We start from the raw sequence: 26,170 nt of genomic DNA on the forward strand, positions 1-26,170 counted from the left end.
TGTTTAGCGCGTGCGAGACAACTATAACCAATCTATTAATAAATGTTGGAATTATCTGTGATTCGATGATCAGTGCATGAACCATTTCTGAAGTGTACCCTTGGCTAGAGTTTCTCCAATTATTTCTTCAAATTAATTATTTTCTGCAGTTACTTTATTTTTAGCATTTAATCGTGAAAACCCCCATTTGTCTTGATTCGAAAAGGAATAAATTTCTCTCCAGTCCCTGAGGAGACGACCCTGCTTACCACTGTCTACTAGTTAGTGAATTCAGTTAAATAATTAATTCAAGTATATCGGATTAAGCAAACTCTTCGGGAATAGGTTGAATCAAGTAACCCATTGCACACCTAGAGTCCCTGCTCCAGTACTAGAATTGATTATTGACTGCTTCAGGTGGTAGTTAGGTTTTATTTATTATTATTGCACAGGTTCGGCACCTGTCACAAATCCTGAATGCCGTTGGTGGTCGAAATGTCCCATTTTATAAGGGTTTAGGGATTTAAGTGTCCCATTTTATAAGTTTAGGGACTTAAATGTCCCATTTTGAAGTTTAGGGACTGAAATGGGTAATTGTCCAAAGTTTGGGGGGACAAAGTGAAATTAATCCAAAAATTGTACATTTAGTTTGGGGTTAACAACGGTTTGCCCTTCTGAAAGTATAGAGTAGTCACAGTTTGCCACCCTAAGTTTTAAATATATACATTTTGCCCCCCTCACTTGTCAGGTTAGAGATAATGTAGTAAAAAATAATAATAATAAGACTTCTTTAAGCAATATATAATGAATTTTAAATTTATCCAAAATACAATTCAACTAGTTTGCAAAAACCAGCAAATGGAATTTCGCAAAGTTATCTTAGAAATAGTTTTGGTTTGGCTAAATATTTTTTTATCCCGGCTGTAATCAATTGCCCTTCAAATTTGTTTGTACCGTCCATCGTTGATCCACAACAACTATTAGTTGCATGTCTCTTACCATTATCAAGGAAATTTCTTTCTTGAATTGGTTAATCATTTTCGTATTTTTCTCAATCATTTTAAGAGTCCCAAAATTTAGATTTGATTTAGAATTTTTTTCATAACTTGTAAAATTAATTAATCGATTACCAAGCAGTAAAGAGGGCTTTTTTTTTTTTTACTATTTTTTCATTGGAAAATGCTAATGGTACTCTTTTGGTTGTTAATTGCAGTGATATTGACTTTTTATTTTTTTTAAAACTCACGTGAAACATAAAACTGTCCTTCCTCTTCACTTTAATTACAACTTCATAAAGTAAAGTTGGTTGTAAATTTAGTGAAGGGTTGGTGTTATTATGTCTAATCATACATGGTCAAAAGAGGGATTGTCATTAAAAACAAAATTAATCTACTATACACTGACACTGACAGTGTATATACTTTCATCATTAGATGCATAACATATAATTCGAATTTGAATTTGAAATCTAAATTTTGCATATGTGTTGTACATCCAACTGTGATAGTGAATACACTATCAGTGCGTATAAAATTTACTTTTAAAAATAACATTAAAGTTTCCCCCTTTTTTTTTTTTTTGCAAAATTTGTTTGTTTATCTTTCTTTATTTTTCCTTTTTTTTGGGAAGAATTGCAAAATTATTTTCTATGATCATACCACATAGGAGAAACCAACATAGGACAGACAATCCATTATGCACAAAACACAAAATCAGTCACAATTAGCCTAATGTTTGTCTAAATAAATTAACCTCTTATATTGTGTTTTCTAGTATCCAGGACCAAATAGCTGAATATCAAAACATTTAGATTAAGCTATAAAGGAAATGGTGGTTGCAGGATTTTTTACTTCAACAGTGGATTACTGCATTTCATCTGTTATTCTCTGGAAGAAACTTTACAAGAACCTCAAAAATCATGCGATTAAGTAAGCTGAAATCAGTGGAATATGAAAAGCCACTGAAGTTGGTGTGCTCTAGGCAGAAATGACCTTCTCTCTCTCTCAAAATGGAAGTTGAGATTATTCTCGAGCAACCACAAGCACCTGTTTCCCAACATTGCGACCGCTGAACAGACCAACAAGGGCAGCGGGGCCATTCTCGAGGCCTTCTGCAATGTCTTCCACATAGGTGATCTTGTTTTCCCATATATAAGGCAGTACAAGGTCAAGAAACTTTGGATATAGGTGATAGTATTCTTTAACTACAAATCCTTCCATTCTAATACGTTTGTAAAGAACAGATGCCAAATTATGTATTCCCTCGGGTTTATCAAGATTGTACTGCGAGATCATTCCACACACAGCAATTCGGCTATGCACTTTCATGTTCAGGAGCGTGGCGTCCAATGTCTTTCCTCCAACGTTTTCGAAGTAAATATCAATTCCTTCGGGGAAGTACCTGCAAGAAATCAATGTATTCTTGATTCAGTACTGCTAGAGGCGCAGCAGCTGCTGATTTTGCTGCATCTAATTATGTTCCACCCTGATCTCATGTGCTAACAGATTAGGCTAAGGATCACACCTTGATTGATTTGCAAGGGAAGTGCCGAAGTGTATAAATTCTTTGGCTTGCATGCTTTAGGGGATTGTTGAGTTAGGACTTAGGACAGAATGACAATCTCAGATTTATGTCTGCAACTTCATGTTTATAAAAACTTCAAAACTTCTGTTTGTCCGTTTGGAATTTCTTGATTGCAATATGGTAATTCATAGCCCTCAATGTTCAGCATTTATAAATGATCTTGTGGTAGCTTACGTATGAGGATATGCTATGGTTATGGAGTACTAAAGGAATAAGTATCAGAATTTGGGAAGGAGAAGCTGTGAGAGTGAAAAGGATATCATCAAATTAGGCACTGGCTGACATCTCTTTCCAGTTTATGGCCAAAGCGGATTCATGATAAAAACTCATGATAGTTTTGACAATTTGTGGCGGAAACAAAATCGGGGCACTTACACTGAACATGTTCATTGAATTCTCGAGCAAAGAATACCTACTTGGGAACCTAATCAGAATCTGGTCCAGCGATGGTAGTGACCACAAAAAAAGAAGCTTCTAATAAGGTAGAGGTTTGGATATGGTTACCATGGAAAAGAAAAAAGCTCAAGCATTGACCAGCCTAATCCTCAAAAAGATTCAATTACATTGTCAGATTCTGCTAATTTTGGAAAAATTTGTACCTACCTCTTCAGAGCAGCATCCAAGTCCTGTTCTTCTTTGTAATTGAAAGCATCATCGAACCCAAACTTGTTCTTCAGAAGATCAATCTAGTCGATGTTAAATGTAAGGTGGAAGTTAGTTCAAGAATGAAATATAAGAGGCCAAACAAAAGTTCACTGCTCAAATTCAAACGAACAAACAGGTAAAACTTAATGTACCTTTGCTTTACTTCCTGCACTTCCAACTACGTAGCAGCCTGCCAACTTTGGAAACTGTCCAACAAGCTGACCGACAGCACCAGCTGCAGCAGATATAAATACTTTTTCTCCCTTTTTAGGTTTGCAAACTTCATAGAATCCAACATAAGCAGTCATGCCAGGCATGCCTTTCAATATACAAAAGTATCAATATTAGAACAAGGAATGGTAGGGGAGCTGAGCTTGTGTTCCAGTTTTCTAAAGGTTTCATAGGTACTAAAGATCAATAGCAGCCTATTAAGAAGAACTAAAGATGCCCAGACTTTAAGGTCCAATCATCTTATAATGATGTCAATCAGGTTTCTCATGCACAAATGCAAACTGGGGGAGAAGAGAGGTGAAGAAATTGGGAAGGAAACATAAGCAGTCTAGGAAATGCAAATTGTGAAAGACTTATCTTCAAATTTATCAAGGAGCTCCTACTATTTCAGTTTAGAAGCCAAGTTTTCATGTCTTTTCTTTCCATTCGCATCTTTTGGCCCAACAAAACATTTTTATATAAAAAATGGTTTACATCACTGAATTTGTAATCCACCGTTTGTTGTCACAGATCCTCAATGTCTAAGTAAACTCGACGAAAACTACGAGCTGAACCACACTGGTGAAGTGCTTTTCTGACAAAAGTTTTTCTAAGGTTTCATTTCATTAATGAACAAAAGTTTGGTAAACTCTTTCTCCTTCCCTAAGTTAGCCACAGAATATGCTTGAAATGTCAGGTATCAGGATATTACATCCAAATGCCAAATGAATATCATGAAACAAATATATATTGTGAAACTTAAGCAAACTGCAACTTTGTCTGCACTCTGAAGCCTGCACAGGCATACTCCCCTGAGAAGTGAGAACACATAAATGCAGTTCCAGTTCTCACAGTTATAAAAGGGATCAAATTTGTTAGACAATTATCAGCTACAGCATCTCCATATAACAGGAAATAAGAGTGGAAATTACCTAGTAATCCAGTGTAATGGGAAAGAGGAATGTCTGTGTGCTCAACTTGGAAAGAGAATCAGGTACTGCTATGAGACTACTCCTCCCATCCTGTTATACCCCATACCAAGTCACCCTTCTTGAATTTTGGGTGCTTTGAATCCAGTACCTTAGATACCGCATGCCCATTTATTGGCTGCATGTTATCACGACTATGGTTAATAGATGCAAAATTTAACTTGTGATTTACATCACTTACCATAAGCATAGAACAAAAACACATTTGCATCACTTCTTTTAACATTACAGCAAGGCATTGCATTTGAATAGGATCTTGTTGTGATTATAACAAATTCCAGCAAGCATGAGAATGTTCCAAATTGTTTCTGTGCACAAACCGATACTCAAAAACATTCATGAACATGATTTGTCTTTGTTTTTCAGGTATTAGATACATGAATCCAGAAACGAAGAAATGCACCTCAATCACCAAAGAGAACAACACCAAGGTATCGGAAGGTGAACTTTTTCAAATTCATGAAAGATGTAAGTCATATTAGAGGCTTCCCTGTTCCTAATTAACTTGAGGGAGATCATCAGATGTCACTCTTTGGTTTGCTTTCTAAACAATCCCTTCTAACAAGTCAATTTTTCCCTTCATCAGAAACGACTATAACAAGTTTGACACGAAAACTAATCCGTTGAGGTTTTTCCTAATATCACTTGGCACCCCTAAGATTTTAAAATATTACTTACCTCCTTTAATAATTATAAAAAGACTATATTAACCCTCACTTGACACATAATTTACATATCAAATAAGCGGAGTTCAAATTTTTTTTTAAAAAAAAAAGAGAGAGAAGAAAGTCACTTTCTTTTCTTTCCTTTTTCTCCATCACTCTTTCTTACTCATTGGATGACAATGCAATATTTTATTTGTAAATTATAATAAATTAAATTTTGTTTATCTTTTACTTTATGTGATTGTGATAAAGTAAGGTATGATTTATTTGCTTATTTTTGGGCAAGGGTTGAGAAGATGTCGAAAAAAAAATATAAAGTTCATAAGAAATTGATTTTTAGCATATAGAGTTGAATTGGTGCAAGTGCATTTCTTTTCAAATATCTTTTTTATTTTTCAAATTTATATTTTATGGGGTATAGCATTATGATGTGGTAGTACTACAAGAGATTATTTTTTAGGTGATGGTTTTCTTGAAGTGAACAAATTAGTTTAGGAATATTTTTATATAGCAAGTAAAAGGGTAGTTTAGGATTTTTAAAAATTTTGTTACACAAATAACAAAATTAAGGGAGGTAAGTGATATTTTTAAAACTTTAGGAGTGCCAGATGATATTAAGAGAAATCTTGGAGAAGGTTTTTAATAATATCCCTAAAAAAATGATGTATTTGCCTTCTCATATTTTGTCTAATGATAGTTTTTTTGAAATAAAAAAGTATTATGTGCTTACTTTTTGGCGTTAAAGAATGGTATTGGGTGCTGGATCTCAACCTTAATATTGCTAAATAAGCTTCTTTAGTTTTACAAAACATATATGACTATAACTAAACCTTAGGCTTATTTTTTGTCGATGTAGGGGAAAAATTCAATGTCTTGGGAGTCTTATGGTTGGTGGAATTGCAAAATTGCAATTTTGTGAATTGTTTTAGGACTTTTGTGGAGTACATGAGGTCAGAGGACCAATCTGCTACCCCTGTAGATATATACTTTAAACATTGTGCTTGATAGCAAGAATTTCTAGAGTTACAATGGACCTCCAAATAGAAAGTTCAATTAATCGCATTGTTCATAAATTTGGGTTGCATTCTGCAGGCCTCATAGATATACACTTTAAGAATCTCAAGGATGTCAAGAATATATATATATATGCATGGTAGCTCTGAGGCCTGGTCCCAAGAAATTGACCAACGAGAACAATAGAGTTCTTGCCAATCCAATAAAGACAATAACAAAACAAATAAATTAAATAGAGAATTTCAAAATTTTCCGTGATTCGGTCAAATTGACCTACGTCCACGAGCGAAGGGGTAGCAGATTTATTATAACAGAAAGAGTACAAAACCTTAGGAAATAATTTCAAAATCCAAAAGACACCTAAAACTGAAAATACAAAAGAGACTAAATAGCACAAATTGCTTAACGACCCAAAGACCCAAAACTTGCTCTTTTGGTTTGATACCTAATCAAAAACTTTTTATTTGACTACACATTTCAATGACTAATGGCAGGAAGCAAGAAATACTATACTTACAGAGCCAGGGGAGTAACCAGAGAGTACATCCTAAGAGAAGATTCTGGTTTTTGCATGAGAAGGCGCATAAAAGGATCACATTACAGGTATAGATTCTTAACAAACACCCCATTATTTGAGCTTTCTGGGACTTTCAAGCTTACATAGACTTTCAACATCACCTGCTTGTTCTTCACCACCTCTGCTTCTTGTGCCATTGCAGCACTATCAATCACTATGGTTGAGAGCAGAAAATTTTGCAATCTTTTTCTGTGAATGCCTGTTAGATGGAGTGAGAGAACTTTTGAAACATATATTTGCTGGCTTTTGCAGGAGAGGATAAATTAAGCTATAGATGTAAGATATGACGCCTGTCCAACAAACAAACAAGCCTGAAAGAAAGCTGAACAAATGGCTGCATATCTCACTTATACAAGAAATTCTTCAATTGAATGATTACATAAACTGCTATAGTATTCCTTTATCAGATGAGATACTAAGACGAAATAAAAAGGGATCCCTGGGTTGAGAATTTGGTTTTTATAGTGCTAAAAGCCAACGAAATATGAGAAATGAATGTTCAAAATGGGCAAAATCGATACTCTTTCTAATGAATTGCTTAAGCTACGAAGATGTGATCTGTTATTTTTAGTTGACAATATAGGTAAAATGAAAGGAGTCCTCCCAAACCAACTCAGTTAGATGAATTTACGTTTAAGAAGAAGTTTGAACCTTCGGCCTAGTCTACATAACGAATTTTAAGAAGCCCTTCCTAACCAGCTCATCTAGTAACGAATTTTCATTACTTTTTAGAGACTATAGGTTTCCATTATTCCTTATCTTCCAGACAAAAGGAGTTTGGCATGGCAAATAGAAAACCTACCAATAAGTGCCATAGCAGCCAACAAAAGAAAAGCCAAAAGAGATTTCCCATGATGATCAAGATACGAGCTTTAGCCTTTCAATTAGAAAACAATTTTCCCCATTGCTAGAAACTTAATTTATAATCTAGGAAACTAAAAATTCAATCTTGAAAGCACAATTCAAAGATGCACAAGTGTTCTGATAGGTAAGCTTATTTATTCATCTGAAACAAGAAACAGAAAATATCTGCGTAGATTCTGATGGCAACAAATCGAAATCAGGATTTACTCATCCTTGACTTCAACTTGGCACTGTATTATCTGGCCTGATAAAGTTCACAAAGAACTCCAGGTGCACAAACGCATGAGAGCTCAAACTAGCGGAATTAAATTGCTAATAGCCAGTAGACTCAGGTACATACTCCATGTACAAAGGGATGGTCAAAGGAACCTGAGATCATTCACGAGCAACCAAAACAACCTGTTTCCCGACATTGCGACCACTAAACAGACCAACAAGGGCAGCAGGACCATTTTCAAGGCCTTCTGCAATGTCTTCTACATAGGTGATCTTTTTTTCTCGGATTTGTGGTAGTACAAGGTCCAAAAACTTCGGATAGAGGTGAAGGTAATCAAACACACCAAATCCCTCCATTCTAAGACGCTTGATAAGAATAGAAGCCACATTATATAGTCCTTCAGGTTTCTCTTGGTGGTATTGTGACATCAGTCCACACACAGCAATTCGTCCATGCATTCTCATGTTGAGAAGCACAGCATCCAACATCTTTCCCCCAACATTTTCGAAGTGAATATCAATTCCTTCAGGGAAGTACCTGCAAAAGAAATTCAATCAATTAAGTTATGTCAACGCTTACTGCACTCTAACTAGGCCATTGCGACCTTGAGGGAAATCCATATTTCCATGCATAACAATTAAAAAGTTAAGGCAATCATGACGGTCACTAGACACAATGGAAGAAAGAGGAACAAATATTGGTTTTGTATACAAGTAATGTCAATCAAATCTAAAAGTTTTCATTATATAGGTATTTCTGTTTCTATTGTTTTACTGTCCATCGATAGAAAACTGAAGGGCAACATTCAAAGTCATTCCACAAAGGGACACTGGAAAAATAAAATGTGCTTCTGACAGCTACTTGGTAGAAACTTGGACAAGACTGGAGAGCAGCCTTCATAGTTATCCTGTCTTTATTTCTGGCTCTTGTTAATTTTAATCTTTGTTTTCATTTGGGGTGTTCCTCTGCTCCTCATTCCAAATGAATCATGGGCCTCTTGTATATGCAGTAGAAAATGTTTGGTTAAGCATATTGTTAACACTGCTTAGCGAACAGAAAACAGGTATTGTAGGTGGCATTCCTGCAGCTGTTGCTTTAAGTTCTCCCAAATCAGTATGATCTGTAGTCAGACTCTTACGAGTAAGCTCGGTAATTTGACAGCACAAGCTGGTTTGGCCTGCTCTAGATAACCAACCACTAAGAGTACAGTTAGGACAGTAGCAGTTAATGAACGCTAGTCAGCAACCTGATCAGGCTAATAATTCCATCTTGCTTCATTTCAGACAAGAGTGCCTGACTGATCTGGTTCTTTTGCTTGCTTCTAAATTCTGAGGACACCATGACAATCTAGGTTCTTTGCCATCTCTATTACATCCAATTTTCACTGTCATAGCTCACAAAATCCTGGAAACTTTAAATGTTCTTTGTGATTTCCCTACTAAAAATTTGGTCAGATACCTCAGAGATGTCGAACATAAATGGCACATCTTATAGTTGGAATGTAAGATGTCATTACAGAGCAACTGAGGAGAACAAGTTTGAAAGATAGGCTACACAAGATTTTGGCAATTATTGCCTCTAGCTATGGCAAGATAGAAATAATAGATTTTTTAATACTAAAAAGAAATCACCCAATTAGGTGCTTGAAAAGATTTCTAGTTTAAAGGCAAACAAGTTACATGAGATGGATACCAGAATACTGGATGCTTGTGGAAAGGGGAATCTATCACCAAATTGGGGCTTTTTACAAGAAACTTTGGTTGCTTGGATTCTGGAATTTAAGCAAGAAGCTACAGGATATTTTTGAATAGCGGGACTCCACTTACCCCATAGATGACTCCAATTACAGAGTCTTTAACCATGCACTTAGAACCATGTACTTTATGAAAGACAGGAGAAAACCTTCATGAAAGTCTAATATTAGATTTGCTATGATTTTAGTCACAATCTTTCTCAAGCAGAAGAAGTTACAAGGCTAAATGATCTCAAACTATGGTGAAAAAGTGGGTGCATTGAAGATAATTATTGCACACGAATTTCCTAGAGTGCTCTTAAGGTAAAGCATTATAAAAAGCTACCACTGGTATAAAAAGTATTTAATTAACAATTCACTCTCAGAAGCTTTAAACACATAATTAGAATATGTTAATGTTAGGCAATGATGATTAGAATGTTGCATACCTTTTCAAAGCTGCATCCAAGTCCTGCTCCTCTTTATAATTGAAAGCATCATCAAATCCGAACTTATTCTTCAGAAGATCAACCTTGTCAACATAAATTTAAAGCGGAAGTTAGAACACATATATGAATCAAAAATATTATTAGCTGGACGAAGACAAATACAAGGTCAAACTGTAGAGTGTGGAATAAGACCAATATCAGGATGAAAATTTACTCAAAATCAACAACCAGGTCTTGAGTAATGCATGAGATGCTAAATGCAATTTCGACCCAAGATGAAGCCGTTGGCCAAACATGAAAACTCAGAAGCACATGACCATCTGCCCTGACATGGATGACAAGAAATTCTGGAATTTGCAATCAAAATTCAAAGGCTGCTTTTTAATTACATGAAATTCCAATTATATGAAAGTCTATGTAGCAGGTTGCAGAGCCAGACACAACATCAGGCCAAAAAGGTAAAAAATGCACGAAATATTGAACTTACTCTGCAGTAGAGAACCATGTGTACACTTGGGTTATCAAAAGAAACAACTGTCAGAAATGGTCCTAAGGTAGAGGTGGTCTAATATACCTTGTGGTCTGTACAACAAACAAAAAAGCAACATTCAACTTGGAAGAAATAAGAAGTAATAAACTTGATATACCTTTTCTCTACTTCCAGCACTTCCTATTACATGGCAGCCTGTCAATTTTGCAAATTGTCCAACAAGCAGGCCAACAGAACCAGATGCTGCAGATACAAATACTTTTTCTCCCTTCTTTGGATTGCAAACCTCAAAGAGTCCACCATAAGCAGTCAAACCAGACATACCTTCAAAACACATAGTGTTAATATCAATGAAAAAAATGCTAAAGGATTATGTGATGCTATTTGTTTAGGGTTCCTTTACTGCTACAGATGAATAGCTGTCTTTTAAGAAAAACGCTAGTTCTTGTAATAATGAAAGTCTTTTATGAAGAACTAAAGACCCTGGAAAGTTAACATCCTATCCTTTGCTTGTTATTGTTGATTGAACCGTATCAAAGCTGGTTTGTCATGCACAAATGCAGTCCTAATATGAGGTTTAAAATAACCAAGGGATGCATATATCCTTCCTTTGAAAAGGAAAAATAATAGCCATCCCAATTATGGGATGAAACTAAAGGAGCCGCGGGCTAGAGGGTGGTTTCAGGACATGGGAGGGGAAAGGTTTTAGAGTTATTTAGGTACTGCTTTTCGTGGAGATATATCTTTAAATTCCTCATGGGATTCCTGAAAACCAAAATTTCAATTAACATGTCTTCATATCTCATGTCCTATCTTTTGGTCGAGAAAACTTTATTTGTCTTTCAAATTTAGATTGATACTTGTACAACTAGTAGTCGCACGTCTGCATTATCTTAGCAAACTCAAAAAAGTGTGAGCTGAACCACAAATGTTGAGTAGAGAAGGTTCAGTACCCTCTTTCACTTTTCCTAGGGTAAACATTATCAGGGTATCACTGAAATTTGAAGTCCAGAGAACTTGGTGAGCAGAAAATTCAGTGGCTGACCATGAAAGACGATGACATGCTACCACTAGTGCAAAAACACATCCAAAAGAAGAACATCATGGGAAAACGCACAACCACATAATATGCATGAAACACAATAGCACCAGATGACCACACACTGGAAAATGAAATTTCATGAAACTGAAAAAGAAATGCACAAGTTCACAAGCATCGATTTTGCATGCACAGAAAAAGTCCCCTGAAAACATAGTTACCGAGTTTTAGTTCTCAAGGTTATGCAAATCAAATTTGGATTGTTATACAATTTTCAGCTACATCTCCAATTGCAAAATGACATCACTCAGCAAGTGTGGAGCTCACCTAGAAGTCCAGTGTAATGGGAAAGGGGTACATCTGTATGCTCAATCTTGAAAAGAGAATCAGGTTCTGCTATGAGACTGTACTCCTCCCATCCAGTTATACCCCACACCAAGTCACCCTTCTCGAACTTTGGATGCCTTGAATCCACTACTTTAGCTACCCCAAATCCATTTATTGTCTGCAAATTATCACCATTTCAGTAAAACAGATACAAACATAAAATTTCAGATACATCAGTTGTCAAAAATGCAACAAAAAATCATTCTATTCAATGCTGTACGATAAATATCAGCCAACAGATCTGATGGTGAGGAATAACAAATTCTGGTCAAATGAGAAGCTTCCACAGAGGTTTACAAAAGAAAAAGAAGTTTTATTACCTTAATTTTCATTTATTCTAACATCTTGAACTTCATTTTTTTTTTTTCGGCAAGATAAGTTTGAGCATATTCCTAGGAGTTTAGATTCTCAATTGACATGTAAATTGTCATCAAACTTAGAAAATTGAATAATGTTCCTCAATGACGAAAGATAAACAAAATCATAATATATTGGAAGGTCGATTTGGCCAAGAAAAATGCATGTACTGCGGTTAGTTACTAACAAATTCAGGAAAAATGCTAGACCCTATTGAAAGGTCTCCCTCCATCAGAAACTTTTTAACCTTACTCTGATTTCTGAAGAAGCCCTTTTAGCTATTAACCAATTACCTCTAACAGAAGACAATAAACACAATGAACGAAGCATTCAACTTCCACGCCACAATTATTGTCTATATCGAGAGATTATGATAGCATAACAATAAAATAGTATTACAAACTTCAAACACTGACAGCAGGAAGGAAAATTATACTTACAGAGCCAAGGGAGAAACGAGAGAATTGCGCTTCAAGAGAAGAATCTGATTTTTGCATGAGAAAGCTCAGGTAAGGATCACAAGACAAGTAGAAATTCTTAACCAATACCCCTTTACTGGAGCTTTCTGGGACTTTCAAGCTCATGGTGCTGTCTGTTTTGATGATGAAATCAGAGTCTTTTACGAATCCGGTTGCATAGTTTTTCAACACCACCTGCTTGTTCTTCACTACCTCTGCTTCTTCTGCCATTGCAGCACTTTGGTTCAGTATAGACCTGGCACTTTGGAGCAGCAAAGTCTGTCTAGCTTTTTCTGGCTCTTATAGGAGAACACAGAAGTACAGAACAAAAGTCTTGATGTAAGATATGACGTCTTTAAAAAGCCGTGTCAAGAACGGGTGCATGAGAAAGCAGGATGACAAATGGTTGCAGGTCTCAATTTACCTGCAATTACTTTAATTCCACGACAACTAATTGTCAATTAGTAAAACTCATCTTCTTATTCTGTACATTTTCTGAAAGGATATTTATTTTGGGTGGACGAGCTCGATTAGGCTAGATTGAACTCGATTAGGATTGATCAGACACAATCATAAGATATTTGTTTGAGCATGTGAGATCAATCAGACGTAGGAAAATATTTGTCCAAGAATTTTTTCTTCAGCTGATCCCACATGGTGATACTACCTGGTGGTAGGTAGTACAGCCAGTCTTTCACGGAGTCCTTCAAAGAGAAGGGGAAGACCTTCATTTTTATCTGCTCTTCTGTGATTTCCGTGGGGTTCATACTATTGCAAACGACATCAAGCTCTTACAAGTGCTTGTAGGGCTCCTTACCTGATAGACCATAGAAAGATGGCAAGAAGTGAATTAGACCAGATTTTAGTTCAAAGAAAGTGTTATCATTCAAACTTGGAAAAGTAATGCACAAAGGCTGTTGGGTCAAATCAGGGGTAGCCAACTCCCTCAATGTTCGTGCATTTGCCATGGTGACTTCCTCTTGATCCGAATCACTCGAGTGGTCACCCCGCAAATTTATCGACTTCACCTCTGGATCCACTCCTTGAGGTGCAATACTGGATTGCTCCTCTCTGAGCTGTCTAGTTTCTTTCTTAGTTCGGCGTGCAGTCTTCTCTACTTCAGGGTCGAAAATCAATTTGCATGTATGAGAAGAATGAGGCATAAACTAGAAAAAATACCAGAAAATTAAAACAAAAAATGAACTTAAAAAGAAATAAATAATTAACGCCAATCCCCTGCAACGGTGCCAAAAATTGACAGATGCCAAACCTGTGCAATAATAATAATAAAAATCTAACTACCACTAAAGCAGTCAACAATCAACTCTAGGTACTAGAGCAGGAACTCTAGATATGTAATAGGTTATTTGATTCACCCTGTTTCCGAAAAATTTGTTTAATTCGATATACCAGAATTAATTAGCTGACAACGATACTAACAAGTAGACAGTAGCAAGTAGGGTCGTCTCCTCAGGGATTGGGAATATTTGTCTATTTGAAGTTCCAATTGACGATTGGGGGTTTTATCGGAGTAAAGCTAAAAATAATTAAGCAATTACACTAAAAATGAATAATTAACTAGCATGAATGTAGACAGAAATTAATTCAGAATAGATAAATTCTAACCAAGGATACAACTACTCAGACACAGTCCATTCATCCGATCATTGATGCAAAGAAGATTCACTTAATTTTATTAACAGGTTAGTTATAGTTGCCGACACACTCTGACGACCAGCTTTTCCTTAATTTATTGATAATCAAGGTACGACCGTTGATCACCCCTAATTAGGAAACACTCCTAAGTACGACCGTAGGAATTAATTCCCTAATTGCATTAAAAACTAGAAAAGTCTAACTCTAATCAATAACATGCTACGAGGGTTATTTAAATCAGATTGCACATTTTCCTAGTTTATAAAAACGCTAGTTGCCACTAATATTGATCCATTTAAACAATTACAGATTTAATTGACTAATTTGGCAGGAGATTAATATATCATATTGAACATCGGGCCCTTAACATTCAATTAACTAAATAATCCCATAGAAATTAAACATATAACGTGCAAATATTAATAAATTAAGGAACGCATGATAATTAATTCGATCTCACAGGTATTCGGGACTGCGTCGTCGCGTTGATCCTTGACTAGACAAAAAGTTTAGCCACGCCGCATAAATAAATCTCCACGCAAAGTGATTGAATTCATGAACTTCAAACCGTCTTTAATTAATTAATCAAGCAAAAGATGATTCTCCTGTTGGGAAACTTTGTCGAACAGTAGGCGTGCGCATGACAAGGAAAAAGAAAGAAAAACTAAACTATTGCTAAAAAACAATTTCACAAGCCTCTGTACGTTTCTTCTAAACAAAGACTAATGCTTTTCTCCGTGGTCCCTTACGAATTGAGAGTCCAAGTCCCAAAAGTAAGCTCTGCCGAATTTTTCTCTACTTTTCGTTTCCTGTTGCCCATCAAAGACTTCAACTCCTAATCAGCAAAAAGGAAATGCCATCCGTCTGTTTTGTGAAGCTCTTTTGGAGTCTCCCACGTGTGGAGCAATTTTCTCCAACAGGTCCCCCTTTTCAACCCTTTTTAGTTCCATTTCCTACAGATAGGTCCAAATACCAAATATAAGTATATATTAACAATTTAAAACAATATTTGGTAAAAAAAAAAGGGGAAATTAATAATAAAATTACTGACAATTAACACCTTATCACTCTTATCTTAAGAAAACACGCTAAACAGTGTCCCATTTATAATCTTACAGATTTGTTGGAAAAAAATGACTTGCATACGAAATTATCAAATAAAATACAAATTCCTAAATCACACAACTACTAAAAATTTGACTCCAATAAAATTAATAAATAATAAAAAAGAAATTTCTAGACTTGGTTTATCTTGCCAACAACTTCTCTACAGTCTCATCAACTGATTTGATTGAGTATAAAAGTTACTTTAAGTTTTCAATTCCAAGAAATAAAAGATACTATACATATGGGTAGATCCGCTACCTCTTTCATTTATTTGTTTGTTTGTTTGTTTTTGAATGGTAAACGGGCTCCAAAATTAAGCCAAGAAAGTTAAATAGTGAAAATTTTGAAAAGAACCAAATAGAAAATGCTAAACACATCTCTAACGACTATTTGGAATTTTGTTTTTTGAAACTACCAAGCAGGCAAGCACTGAAAACATTGACAATTTCCCCATTGGACCGAAGAAGCATATTCAGTATTTTCTTTTTCTTTCTCTTTAAATTAATTTTGTTCATTTTTTTTCTCCATTCCAACGAAATCATCTCACTCCATTAAATTTGTAGAACACAATTTTATGATTCTAATAATATCAATGTGCAGTGTTATAGGATTGAAAGAGTAAAATAATCACTGAAAAAAAAATATATGTGTGGGAGAGAATAAACAAATCAACAACTCACACTAGTAATGACTAGGGGGTTTGCCTGCACATAGCACAGGTGTTTTTGACTTGTGGGTTGGTTTTTGTGTATTATCTTGTAGATGTTGATGGCTATAAGTGTAATTGTATCAGTTGAAGTGCATCACAAAGTATGATTGTGTGAAAGGAATTGTAGAAAATTATAATTTTTAGCCATGAAAGCAGAAGTATGATTGCAATGAGCTTATTACAATGAGAAAAATTGCAATAAGTGTAGTTGCAGCAAAAAAACCAGCAAATTTCCAAAACTCACAATAAGGACACCAGCAAATTTCTCCATCATGGGTTGAAATGGAGGTCCAACAATTTTCCGAACTACTTTACGTCTCTTATAATCTTGCAGTTATTTTTCACAAAATTCTTCTTTTTGCTTAATGAATAAAGAATCATATCTCTGCCTTGATCTTTCATTGCGAAGTTGTTTTTTAGCAATAAATTTATCATTACATCCAACCATCCTAAATATCAGTGCAAATAAGGTCAAATTTGCATCTGCTATCATAACTGTTAGGTTCATGAGTAAAAAGATTACATCCCGCATTCGTCCGAAAGATGGAAAAAGAGTGATTAATATGTAAGTAAGGGTCCAAGACCTAATGGCTTAAGCTTTTGGGTCATAATTGAGTTCCTGACCTACATATTGGACTCTTCGGTGGACTCTCATGAGGTATTTCTCCCTATCAAATTGGTATCAGAGCTTCACATTGCAAGACTGGGCTATTCATGGACAAGTGGATTCTTCTCGGAGTTGGACAGGTGAAAATTGTCTTATTGGTGGTGGACCGAAGTACGAAGAGTTTGGTTAGTGTTGGACCAAGTGAGCCATGGGTCTGGCAGGGAGTCTGGTTGGTGTGAGATGGAGCCAAGGGTTGGCAGAGGTCCAAAAATCCAGATTGTATGTTGAAGAAGAGTGGGTCCATATTTGGGAGAAAATGTGACTTTAGGTGATAAGGTGGGTTTGCATTGAATATTAAAGTGGGCTCGAAGAAGGACTTGCAAAATTGGGTTTAATGTGGGGATTACTCATGAAGGGGGAGATTTGTTAGATTCATGAGTAAAAAGATTACGTCTCATATTGGTTCGAAAGATGGAGAAAGAGTGGTTAATATGTAAGTAAGGGTCAAAACCTAATGGTTTAAGCTTTTGGGATCAGAATTGGATTACTAATTTATATATTGGATTTTTCGATGGACTCTCTTGAGGCATTTCTCCCTATCAATAAAGCAACATCTTTGCCAAGTAGGCTAAACAAAGCATTAAATTAATAAAGCACAATAAGCAAAGATATCTACACAAACAGTCACATCATTGGGCCAAAAATCCTATACATAGAGTTAACAATATACAATTGGCATGCGCCATTTGTGGAGTGAAGATTCAGAGCTTGCCTTCACCAAAATCCCTACATGCAGACCACTTTTCCTCACTGCTCAGCCAACTACAAAAGTAAAATTGACAATTCACAAATATAGTTAGCAATTATTAAAAAATTCTCCATGCATATTAACACGTATCTAATCTAGTTCCTACACATAAAAACGGTGAAATTGCAGCATGAAGTGACTATACCTTTCTAAACGAAAGAGGCAAACAGACCACAAATGTTTGAGCCAAGATACTTTAATATGTATAGAATTTCCATTAGTTGTATTGAAATAGCCCAAAAGTGTTGCAATAACACTTGTATTGACTGCAAATGATGCTTCACTTGCTCCGATTACAGTATTCATCGATTATGGTAACTCAAAAGTATATTGCAATAATATTTGTATTGACTACAAATGATGCTTCACTTGTTGCGGTTATACTATTCATCAGTTACACAAGTGATTTTCCAAATACCCTCCATTAAAGCTCTCTCCAATAAAGCTTTATTACTCTTATGTCAAATTTAAGCCATTAAGTTCATTATTTAAAAGCTATGTGCCCACTTAAGAAGGCATTATAGGCAAACAACATTGGCAAAAGTACTACCATGTTGTATGTTAGGCTACACCATTTTCTCCCAACTTACCTCTAAGGAAAATACCTCTATAGAGAATAATGCTCATTTCCCAACCGTCTGTCACAAACAAAGCCAAAAGGGCAATATAGAGAGAGCACATGCACTATTATTAATCAACCAGCTTGTACTCTTTGCACAAAATCTGCCATGTAATTTTTCACTCCCTAAAATACCTCTCCACAAGACAGATGAAAAATTCCCAAGAGTCAGATGCAAACTGCTTTTATATATATATGTATAGGATATTTCAAACAATGGAAGAATTATACTACGATAATATCTTACTGAGTCTCTTGGCTCTACTAAGAAAATACTCTAACTAATATCTTATTCACAACCTACAACCAGATTCGTAGAATGAGAAAGAATTACATAAGCAATAAGCCACTAAATTACATGTTACTATATACGAGAACTGCTAACAAATTGAGAGTCCAATAAAATCACAAAATAAGTAGATGGAAACTTTTAAGCTTGGTTTATGTTTGCCAATGCAACAAGGTTCGCATAATTCATTCTCAGTTAGTTTCTTAATTACTGAAGTAACCAATAAGTTGCTTGACGAGATAAAGAAGTCACCATCCTTTTTTCATTTCCTCATCGATTTTTTGATTAACTAAAGGCCATCAGCATCACAAGCCATTGACGAAAACTAGTATCACAGCCTCATCTTAATACTGCACTGTTTGGATTCCCTATTTTTTGAAGAACAAGTTTTTCTAATATAATGTTACAGTAATATACAAACAAAAATAATTTCAAAAATATCACGTCCGTGCAATTTATCAAAATCAACTCCAAAATATACAAAAAAAAAAATTAAAAAATTTACACCATCGAATAATACCACCATCATCCCCTTCTTCCTCCTCCCTCTCTTGTCTTAATTGCTTTTAGTATGGAGAAGATTCTATGGAGTATAAATAACAAATAAACATCATGGAAAGAAAGAAAAGAAAAATGCGAAGTAGGAAGATGCATTTCCAAGGAAGTAGCCACTAGGCATCCAATACCAACCAAGTTGAATAAATTAACTGGAGAGTTAATGCGACATTTCAGATCTAGGTCTCCTGTTGCCAGCCCCTTAATCCGTTTAGTTAAGTCAACTCTGTTGAGTTTTGCGAGCTCTTATGCTAAAATTACTTGAAATGCCTCACACAATTGGATGTTACATAAATCATATAGTAAAAAGTATTATAAAATTATTTCAAAAGTTTGTCTCTAAATGGGACCAGCCGATCTGTTGATTTGCCATTTACCTTTTCTTAATGTGAATGTCATTCTCGAGTGGAACTTTCGGGTTACACCACTATTCCAACAACCATTCAAATATCTTGCTATAAAGATAAGCAAAAGTCCAAAGTTATTGTAGCTACTCCCCTTGCTGACATGTAGCACTATGGGTGAACTTGACATTGCTTTGTAAGGTTGACTAGAAGAGTAGAATCCCTGCCTATGTTATAAGGTTAAAATATTTTTAATAGATTTTTCAAACTCTATATTTTAGAGAGATATAATTCAATTGGAATATCATGTACATGATCATTTCAACTTATACTGGACAAATTAACATAAATTTTAATCGGATTACAACGTTATTATCATTATTATTATTATTTGAATTTATATTTATTTTTATTTCAATATATAAAGTTATATTTGACAATTTAAGTTGAATTTGTTAAAAATCGTCAAATTGCATGGATTTTTTCAAATTGTTATATTCTTTGACATTTTGTTATTTTGCTAATGTAACGAAAAAGATTATTTACAGCTAATTGTATCTTATTATAAAGAAAAAGATTATTACCATTACTTAATGTAGTGTGCATTTTTCTATTTCAAATTTATTTTAATTTGTTCATATTAAAATATTTGGCGGCATTTCACTTTATGTTCATATATTTTTGTTATCAATTCTATTTTAATTCATTTATACCTTAATATGTGTTTTTTATACAATTAATTTTTTCCTTTCTTAATCAAACGAATGCATTAACGTCTAAATGACAAAAATATACGTATCTCTATTATATTTCATTAAAATGCTCTTTGTTGTTGTTTTCATGGTAACCATTAGATTTGCATTTTTTTTCTTATTTTCTATGTTGTTAGATTTTTAAATTATTCAATAAAGCTTATTTATTATAAGTTGTAATTTGGAGAGAAAAGTGTTTATCCAAGCTTATTGCATTATTAGATTATTCAACAAGCCAGCTTATAGATTACCCTTACATACACTACCAACCTTTATTATGCTTCATTTCCTTCTTGTTTTATTTCCTTCTCATTCTCACATAGCAGAGAGAAAGCTTTCTTCACTTTCTTGTTTTCTCACATTTGGTAATACAATTTTTCTTGCTTTTTACTTCAACAAATCTATACATTTATACCTTGTTGTAGTAACATATACTTTCTTCAGCATGTTTTGTGTTTTCCTTTTGTAGCATTACTTTTAGTACTCAAGATTTTTGCTTCGCCTATCACTTTATTCCAGGTTAGTCAATTTACTTATTTTATTTAGCACCAGTTAAACCTATATAAATCAACTGGAATTACCACCAAATATAATATACATTTTTCCTATCAATTTTATTTTATTTATGCGTTGATCCTTGCTTTTTATTACAAGAATTTTTTACCTTTATTAACCAGCAGTGCATCAAGATACTTTCTATAATATATTTACACATGACACTCAACTCATAAACAATCCCTCAAATTTTGTTACCCTTAAACACTTTAGGGTGGGCATTGGCTGTATTAGCACAACCAAGCCTTACTAGTTTTAAGATTAAATGGCTCTAGCATTTGATCAAAAGGGTGAAAATGCTAAGCAACTTCCATTGCAAAAGCATCCAAATTGAACCTGTACACACGGGTTCATTCTTGGTATAATTATCATTAAATACGTCCAAGAAGCGAAATAGCTTAGTCTAAAAAGACGTGTCTTTTTGTTTATTGATTTGCATTGTGAATTGCGTTGTCCCACTAAAATTTGCAAGCATAATTTCCTATGGTTTCTTTGTAATGCTACAAGCTTCACCACCTACTTGGATCCAATTACTGCTACCATTTATGAGTTCCCATATTCTTTTCGATCAAAAAATATGATTCAATTCTTTCCACAACGAAGGCCCACCATTGACTAAATCAATAGCACTCCAAAGTCTTCTTTTCTCCACTGATTTTGGTTCCTAGATCTAGCTGCGGAAGCTGAATCATCCCTTCCTTTATCCCATTGCAAAAAGCATCCTGCATCCATATCACCATCATCGACATCAGGTCATTTCATCCTACCAATCCCAAGCAAGAAAAAATGGCTGAAGCTGCTGTTAGCGCTACCATTAAGGTTCTGTTGGGGACGGTTATTTCCCTTGCCACCGACCGTACTAGTTTGGTTCTTGGGTTCGAAAAGGATTTGGAGAAATTAAGCCAATTTGCTACAATGATCCAGGACTTCTTGGATGATGCTGACGAAAAAATGCATAGGACAGCGGTGCGGCGATGGCTGAATCAGCTTGAAGAAGAGGTTTTTAAAGTGGACAATGTGCTGGACGAGCTCAACTATGAAAATCTCCATCGGCAGGTGAAGTACAGAAATCAACTCAAGAAGAAGGTATGCTTCTTCTTCTTGAACTTCAATACAATTGGTTTGCGTTTGAAATGGGCTTCGGAGATCAGGGAAATCAACAACAACCTTGAAAGGATTAATCGACGAGCCAATGACATGGGACTGGTCGTCAGGTGCCAAAATGATGCTGCACTCCCTGCTTCTGCTAGAGTCACAACAAGCCGACTAACTGACTCTACTGTTGTTCTGGATGTAGTGGGTAGAGCCAAGGATGAATCAAAGACAATAGAAATGTTGTTAAGCCCGGCTGAAAGAGTTGTCTCTGTGATTCCCGTGACCGGCATGGGAGGAATAGGAAAAACAACTTTGGCCAAATCAGTCTACAATAATCCACAAATTGGTCGTCACTTCGGAAAAAACAAATTTTGGGTGTGTGTGGCTAGAAAAATCGAAATAATGGAGCTCTTCAAATTCATTTTAGTACAATTGACAGAAGAAGAAGTGAAAGTGGACGACAGGAATGTTATCGTTAAGAAAATTGGAGATAAGCTCGAGAGACAAAAATATTTCCTTGTCCTTGACGATGTGTGGAATCATGAACAAGGATTGTGGAATGAATTTTTTACCACTTTGGAGGTACTAAATCCAACCAAAGGAAGCTGGTGTCTTGTTACTACTCGTGACAAACGTGTGGCTGATGCTGTGTCTACAATTCTAAGGATGAATCATCGTCCTCATTGCTTAGAAAAGCTATCATATGATGAGTGTTGGTCTATCTTGAGAAAAATGGGTACTGGCAGGGGAAGAAGTATCAAAAGAATTGGAAGCAATAAAGATGCAAATTTTAAGAAAATGTGGTGGCCTACCATTGGCAGCAAAGTTAATTGGAGGCTTGTTGCTTAGCAATGGAAAAGAGAAGTGGCAAGCTATTGTGGAGGATAGTCTCTTGAATGCAGAGCAAGGCCAAATCAATCAAATACTTAAGGTGAGCTTTGATCATTTATCACCTCCATCAGTTAAGAAATGTTTTGCATATTGCTCGATTTTTCCCCAAGACACAAAATTGGGAGAACATGAACTAATTCAGCATTGGATTGCGGAAGGTTTTGTTCTTCCAAATCAGAAAAATAATAGAGTGATGGAGGAAACAGGAGGTGAGTATTTAAGAAAATTCTTTATTGGAAAAAGTAGAAGAGTTATTAGGAACATATTATAAAATGCATGATCTCGTGCATGATTTTGCAAAATCAATTCTCAATCCAGAAAGTAGCAATCAGGATCACTACGTACGTTGCATTGAACTCTTCTGAAGGTTTGGCAGAAAATACCACAAGGACAATACCAACATCAATTCGCACGTTATTTCTCCATCTAGAGGGTGGCATATCCGCTAACATGCTTTTTAAGATTCAAGTACTTGCATGTTCTCAAATTGTTTGGCGATGATGTCAAGTTTCTACCGAGCTCCATCGGCAAACTACTATATTTGCGGTTGCTTGACATTTCATCTTCTAGAATCATTACAAGTTTACCAGAATCCCTTTGCAAGCTATATAATTTGCAGACGCTAACAATTCGTAATAATGCACTTGAAGGAGATTTTCCAAAACAGATGAGCAATTTGATTAGCTTGAGACATCTAAACTACTGTGATTGTCGTGCAGAATTTAAAATGCCGATGCAGTTGGGACGATTGACTTGTCTTCAAACTCTCGAGTTCTTTAATGTAAGTCAAGAGAAGGGTTGTGGTGTCGAACAGCTTGGGGCCTTCAAATATCTTAAAGGATCATTGCATTTAAGAAATCTTGGACTAGTGAAGGGCAAAGAAGCAGCTAAACAAGCAAAATTGTTCGAAAAGCCAGATCTATCTCGCTTGGTGTTTTTGAATGGGAAAGGTGGGATCGAGAAAGCGATAACTGTGATGAGGATGTATTGGAAGGTCTCCAATCTCACCCAAATTTGCAAGAGTTGGAAATTCGATATTTTATGGGTAATAAATTTCCGCAATGGCTTATCAATTTGTCAAAATTGGGAATAGAAGATTGTCAAAGATGCTGTGAACTCCCCGCATTAGGACAACTGCCATCCCTCAAACATCTCTATTTGGCACGATTGGACAACATCCGATCTGTTGGAGATGAATTCTACGGTATTAATACTAATGAGGAGGAGGAGGAGGGCAGATCACGAGCATCAGGGAGCTGCGCTAGAAGACGAAAATTCTTTCCAGCCCTTGAAGAACTCCGCGTAGAATATATGAGGAATTTGGTAGAGTGGAAGGATGCAGACCAAGTGAGATCAACAACAGGTGAAGTAGAAACTGATGTCTTTCCTATGCTGAGGGATTTGATGCTCGTGGGATGCTACAATCTTAGGGAGCTACCAAAAGATGTGTTTGGAACGAGTTTGCAGTGGTTGATCATCTCAGGTTGTGCTGTGCAAGATTAATTAGTCTGGGAGTAAATGGACAGAAATGCCCCCTACCATGTCTTGAGCAATTGAGAATTTGTGAGTGTGAGGGGTTGACCACTTTGCCCTACAAAATGTTCGAGTCATGCCCGTCTCTGTGGTACCTGGAGGTGGTGAGCTGCCCCAATTTGGTGTTGTTTTCACTTAATTTGCAGGAGACGTCATCTCTCGAGAAATTCATCTTAGTCAGATGTCCCAAATTGATCCCTCATAGGTTCAAAGGATTTGCTTTTGCCACCAGCTTAAGAAAATTACAAATCGGTCCCTTCTCCTCAGATGACTCCTCAATCGATGGTTTTGATTGGTCTGGTTTAAGATCTGCATCAACACTTACGAGGGTTGCCTCACACGGATTCCCTGCCACACCAGCTTCAATACTTGACTACCCTCACTTCACTAAGGCTGGACAACTTTGGAGGAATAGAAGTGCTACCGGATTGGATTGGAAACCTTGTGTCTCTTGAAACCCTATGGCTATGGTCTTGCCAAAAGCTTCAATCTTTACCATCCGAGGCCGCCATGAGACGCCTCACCAAGTTAACTCGTGTTGAAGTTTATTGGTGTCCTCTACTAAGACAACAATACTCTCCCCAAAGAGGCATCTACTACTTGGAGGAGGAGATTTCAAGTGATCCAGTAAGATTTTTTCCCATCTAAAGTTCACACACATACATATATGTATAAAAGTTTTTTTTGTTTCTGCATCTCATTGACATATATTTGCTCTTTTACTCTCTTAATTCTCTTTCTACAAAATCTTCAAACTAGTTCCATATGGTCATCCTCTGTAATTCTCTTCTTTTGGGCAGACATTGGTTTCTCTTCAAAGATTAGTTTTAACAAAGCCTGGTTTTGAACAAATTGGAAGAAACCAAAATTCTGGATTTCGTCTGCCTCTCTGAACCACTAAAAGATTTTGTACATCTTAAAAACTCCTTACACTTCAACTTTTTAAATTCTATTTGGCCAAGGACGAAATTATTAGCGACGGTGCATACACAATTAGCCTCTTTGTTTTAATGTGTTGGAAAATGCTTCATTTGATGTGCAATGCTAGATGTACATGGATGCATTCTTCATTTTTCTATCACTAATATTGCTGGTCTGAACGGACAACATTACAGCTAATCAAGAAACATTTGCAAAGAAAATTCAAGATACAATTTGCTGTTCAAGTTACAATAATTTTGGATAGTTGTTTGTCATGTTTCGCAAGTTTTAGAAGTTTATACATCACAATTACCATGCAGTCAAGCAGTGAGAGCGAAGAAGAAGAAATCGATGACAATGAACTAGCAGGCAGAGAGGGTGAACAAAAAAGCATTGATAGTGCTGAAACATCAGCTTCATGGTGTTTCCCATCGTTGTTGAAGAAGAAGAAGAGCTCAAGAGGCATGTTGTGCAGAAATGTGATAATGCAGCATTTCTCTCCCCAAGAACTCTTTTCTTACCTCCATCCAATTTAGTAAAAGTACAAGGAATTGGTGCAAGTTTGCATTCTAGTATGCTTGAGTCATGTAACTGGCCTAAAAACAGGGCATTTTCCTATACTTTTATTTGTTTGTGAACTTTTACCCTATGCCTACAGCTTATCTTTTGCTTTTTAAGATTTTTATATTTACTTGGTGCTAAACATGTCTTTTGATTGTGAAAGAATCTGGTCTTTTCCCATTTTCTTGCACTAGTTACTGGACCATAACTTTTCTTTGTTTTCATTGCTTATTATAATTGGAGACATACTGAAATGTACCATTGTGATGCTTTCCAGAGTCTTAGGAGGCATAGCTTATGTTGTTGGAGAAAGGACAGCATCGTTTGTTGTTGCATTTCTTACTAGAATACCAAGGGACAGAAGTTATTTTCATTGACCAGACAGGGTTTGAAGATGAAGGCAATTATCAATGATGTTTATTAAGCTCATTAGATATCATTAACTATGATGGAGGCTTCATAAATAGTTGGTTCTCCCCAAGTTTCTCAAACATAAGTTTTTCATCTTCTACT

The 26,170-nt window shown here is 35.7% G+C and overlaps 1 protein-coding gene and 2 pseudogenes across 2 annotated transcripts; 1 reads left to right on the forward strand and 2 right to left on the reverse strand.

The window, feature by feature from the left end:
- Positions 1–2,000: 2,000 nt before the first annotated feature.
- LOC113765722 lies at positions 2,001–6,799 on the reverse strand (annotated as a pseudogene).
- Positions 6,800–7,623: 824 nt separating this feature from the next.
- On the reverse strand, positions 7,624–12,999 carry LOC113766999 (2-alkenal reductase (NADP(+)-dependent)-like). Of its 2 annotated transcripts, XM_027311171.1 has the most exons (6): positions 12,638–12,999; positions 11,781–11,958; positions 10,572–10,738; positions 9,925–10,007; positions 7,880–8,280; positions 7,624–7,826 (listed from the first exon to the last, which is right to left on the reverse strand). In XM_027311171.1, the coding sequence occupies exons 1-5, from the start codon at positions 12,884–12,886 to the stop codon at positions 7,902–7,904; spliced, it is 1,056 nt and encodes a 351-aa protein (XP_027166972.1). In that variant the 5' UTR covers positions 12,887–12,999; the 3' UTR covers positions 7,624–7,826; positions 7,880–7,901. The 2 variants fall into 2 exon arrangements, with proteins under 2 accessions (XP_027166972.1, XP_027166971.1); XM_027311170.1 differs by having other exon boundaries at positions 7,624–8,280; positions 12,638–12,991.
- An 8,377-nt stretch (positions 13,000–21,376) lies between these two features.
- LOC113766996 lies at positions 21,377–26,155 on the forward strand (annotated as a pseudogene).
- The last annotated feature ends 15 nt before the right edge of the window (positions 26,156–26,170 follow it).

This window comes from Coffea eugenioides, chromosome 3, assembly GCF_003713205.1.
Source record: "Coffea eugenioides isolate CCC68of chromosome 3, Ceug_1.0, whole genome shotgun sequence".
In the NCBI taxonomy this organism is placed as follows: Eukaryota; Viridiplantae; Streptophyta; class Magnoliopsida; order Gentianales; family Rubiaceae; genus Coffea; species Coffea eugenioides.

What these genes read in the sequence shown, in the direction of transcription:
- LOC113766999 (XM_027311171.1), bottom strand. Translation starts at nt 12,886, where the DNA reads ATGGCAGAAGAAGCAGAGGTAGTGAAGAACAAGCAGGTGGTGTTGAAA. An exon ending in CTCGTTTCTCCCTTGGCTCT is followed by an intron (nt 11,959 to 12,637) that starts GTAAGTATAATT and finishes GATAATTTGCAG; the next exon opens with ACAATAAATGGATTTGGGGT. An exon ending in GTGCTGGAAGTAGAGAAAAG is followed by an intron (nt 10,008 to 10,571) that starts GTATATCAAGTT and finishes TATGTTGACAAG; the next exon opens with GTTGATCTTCTGAAGAATAA.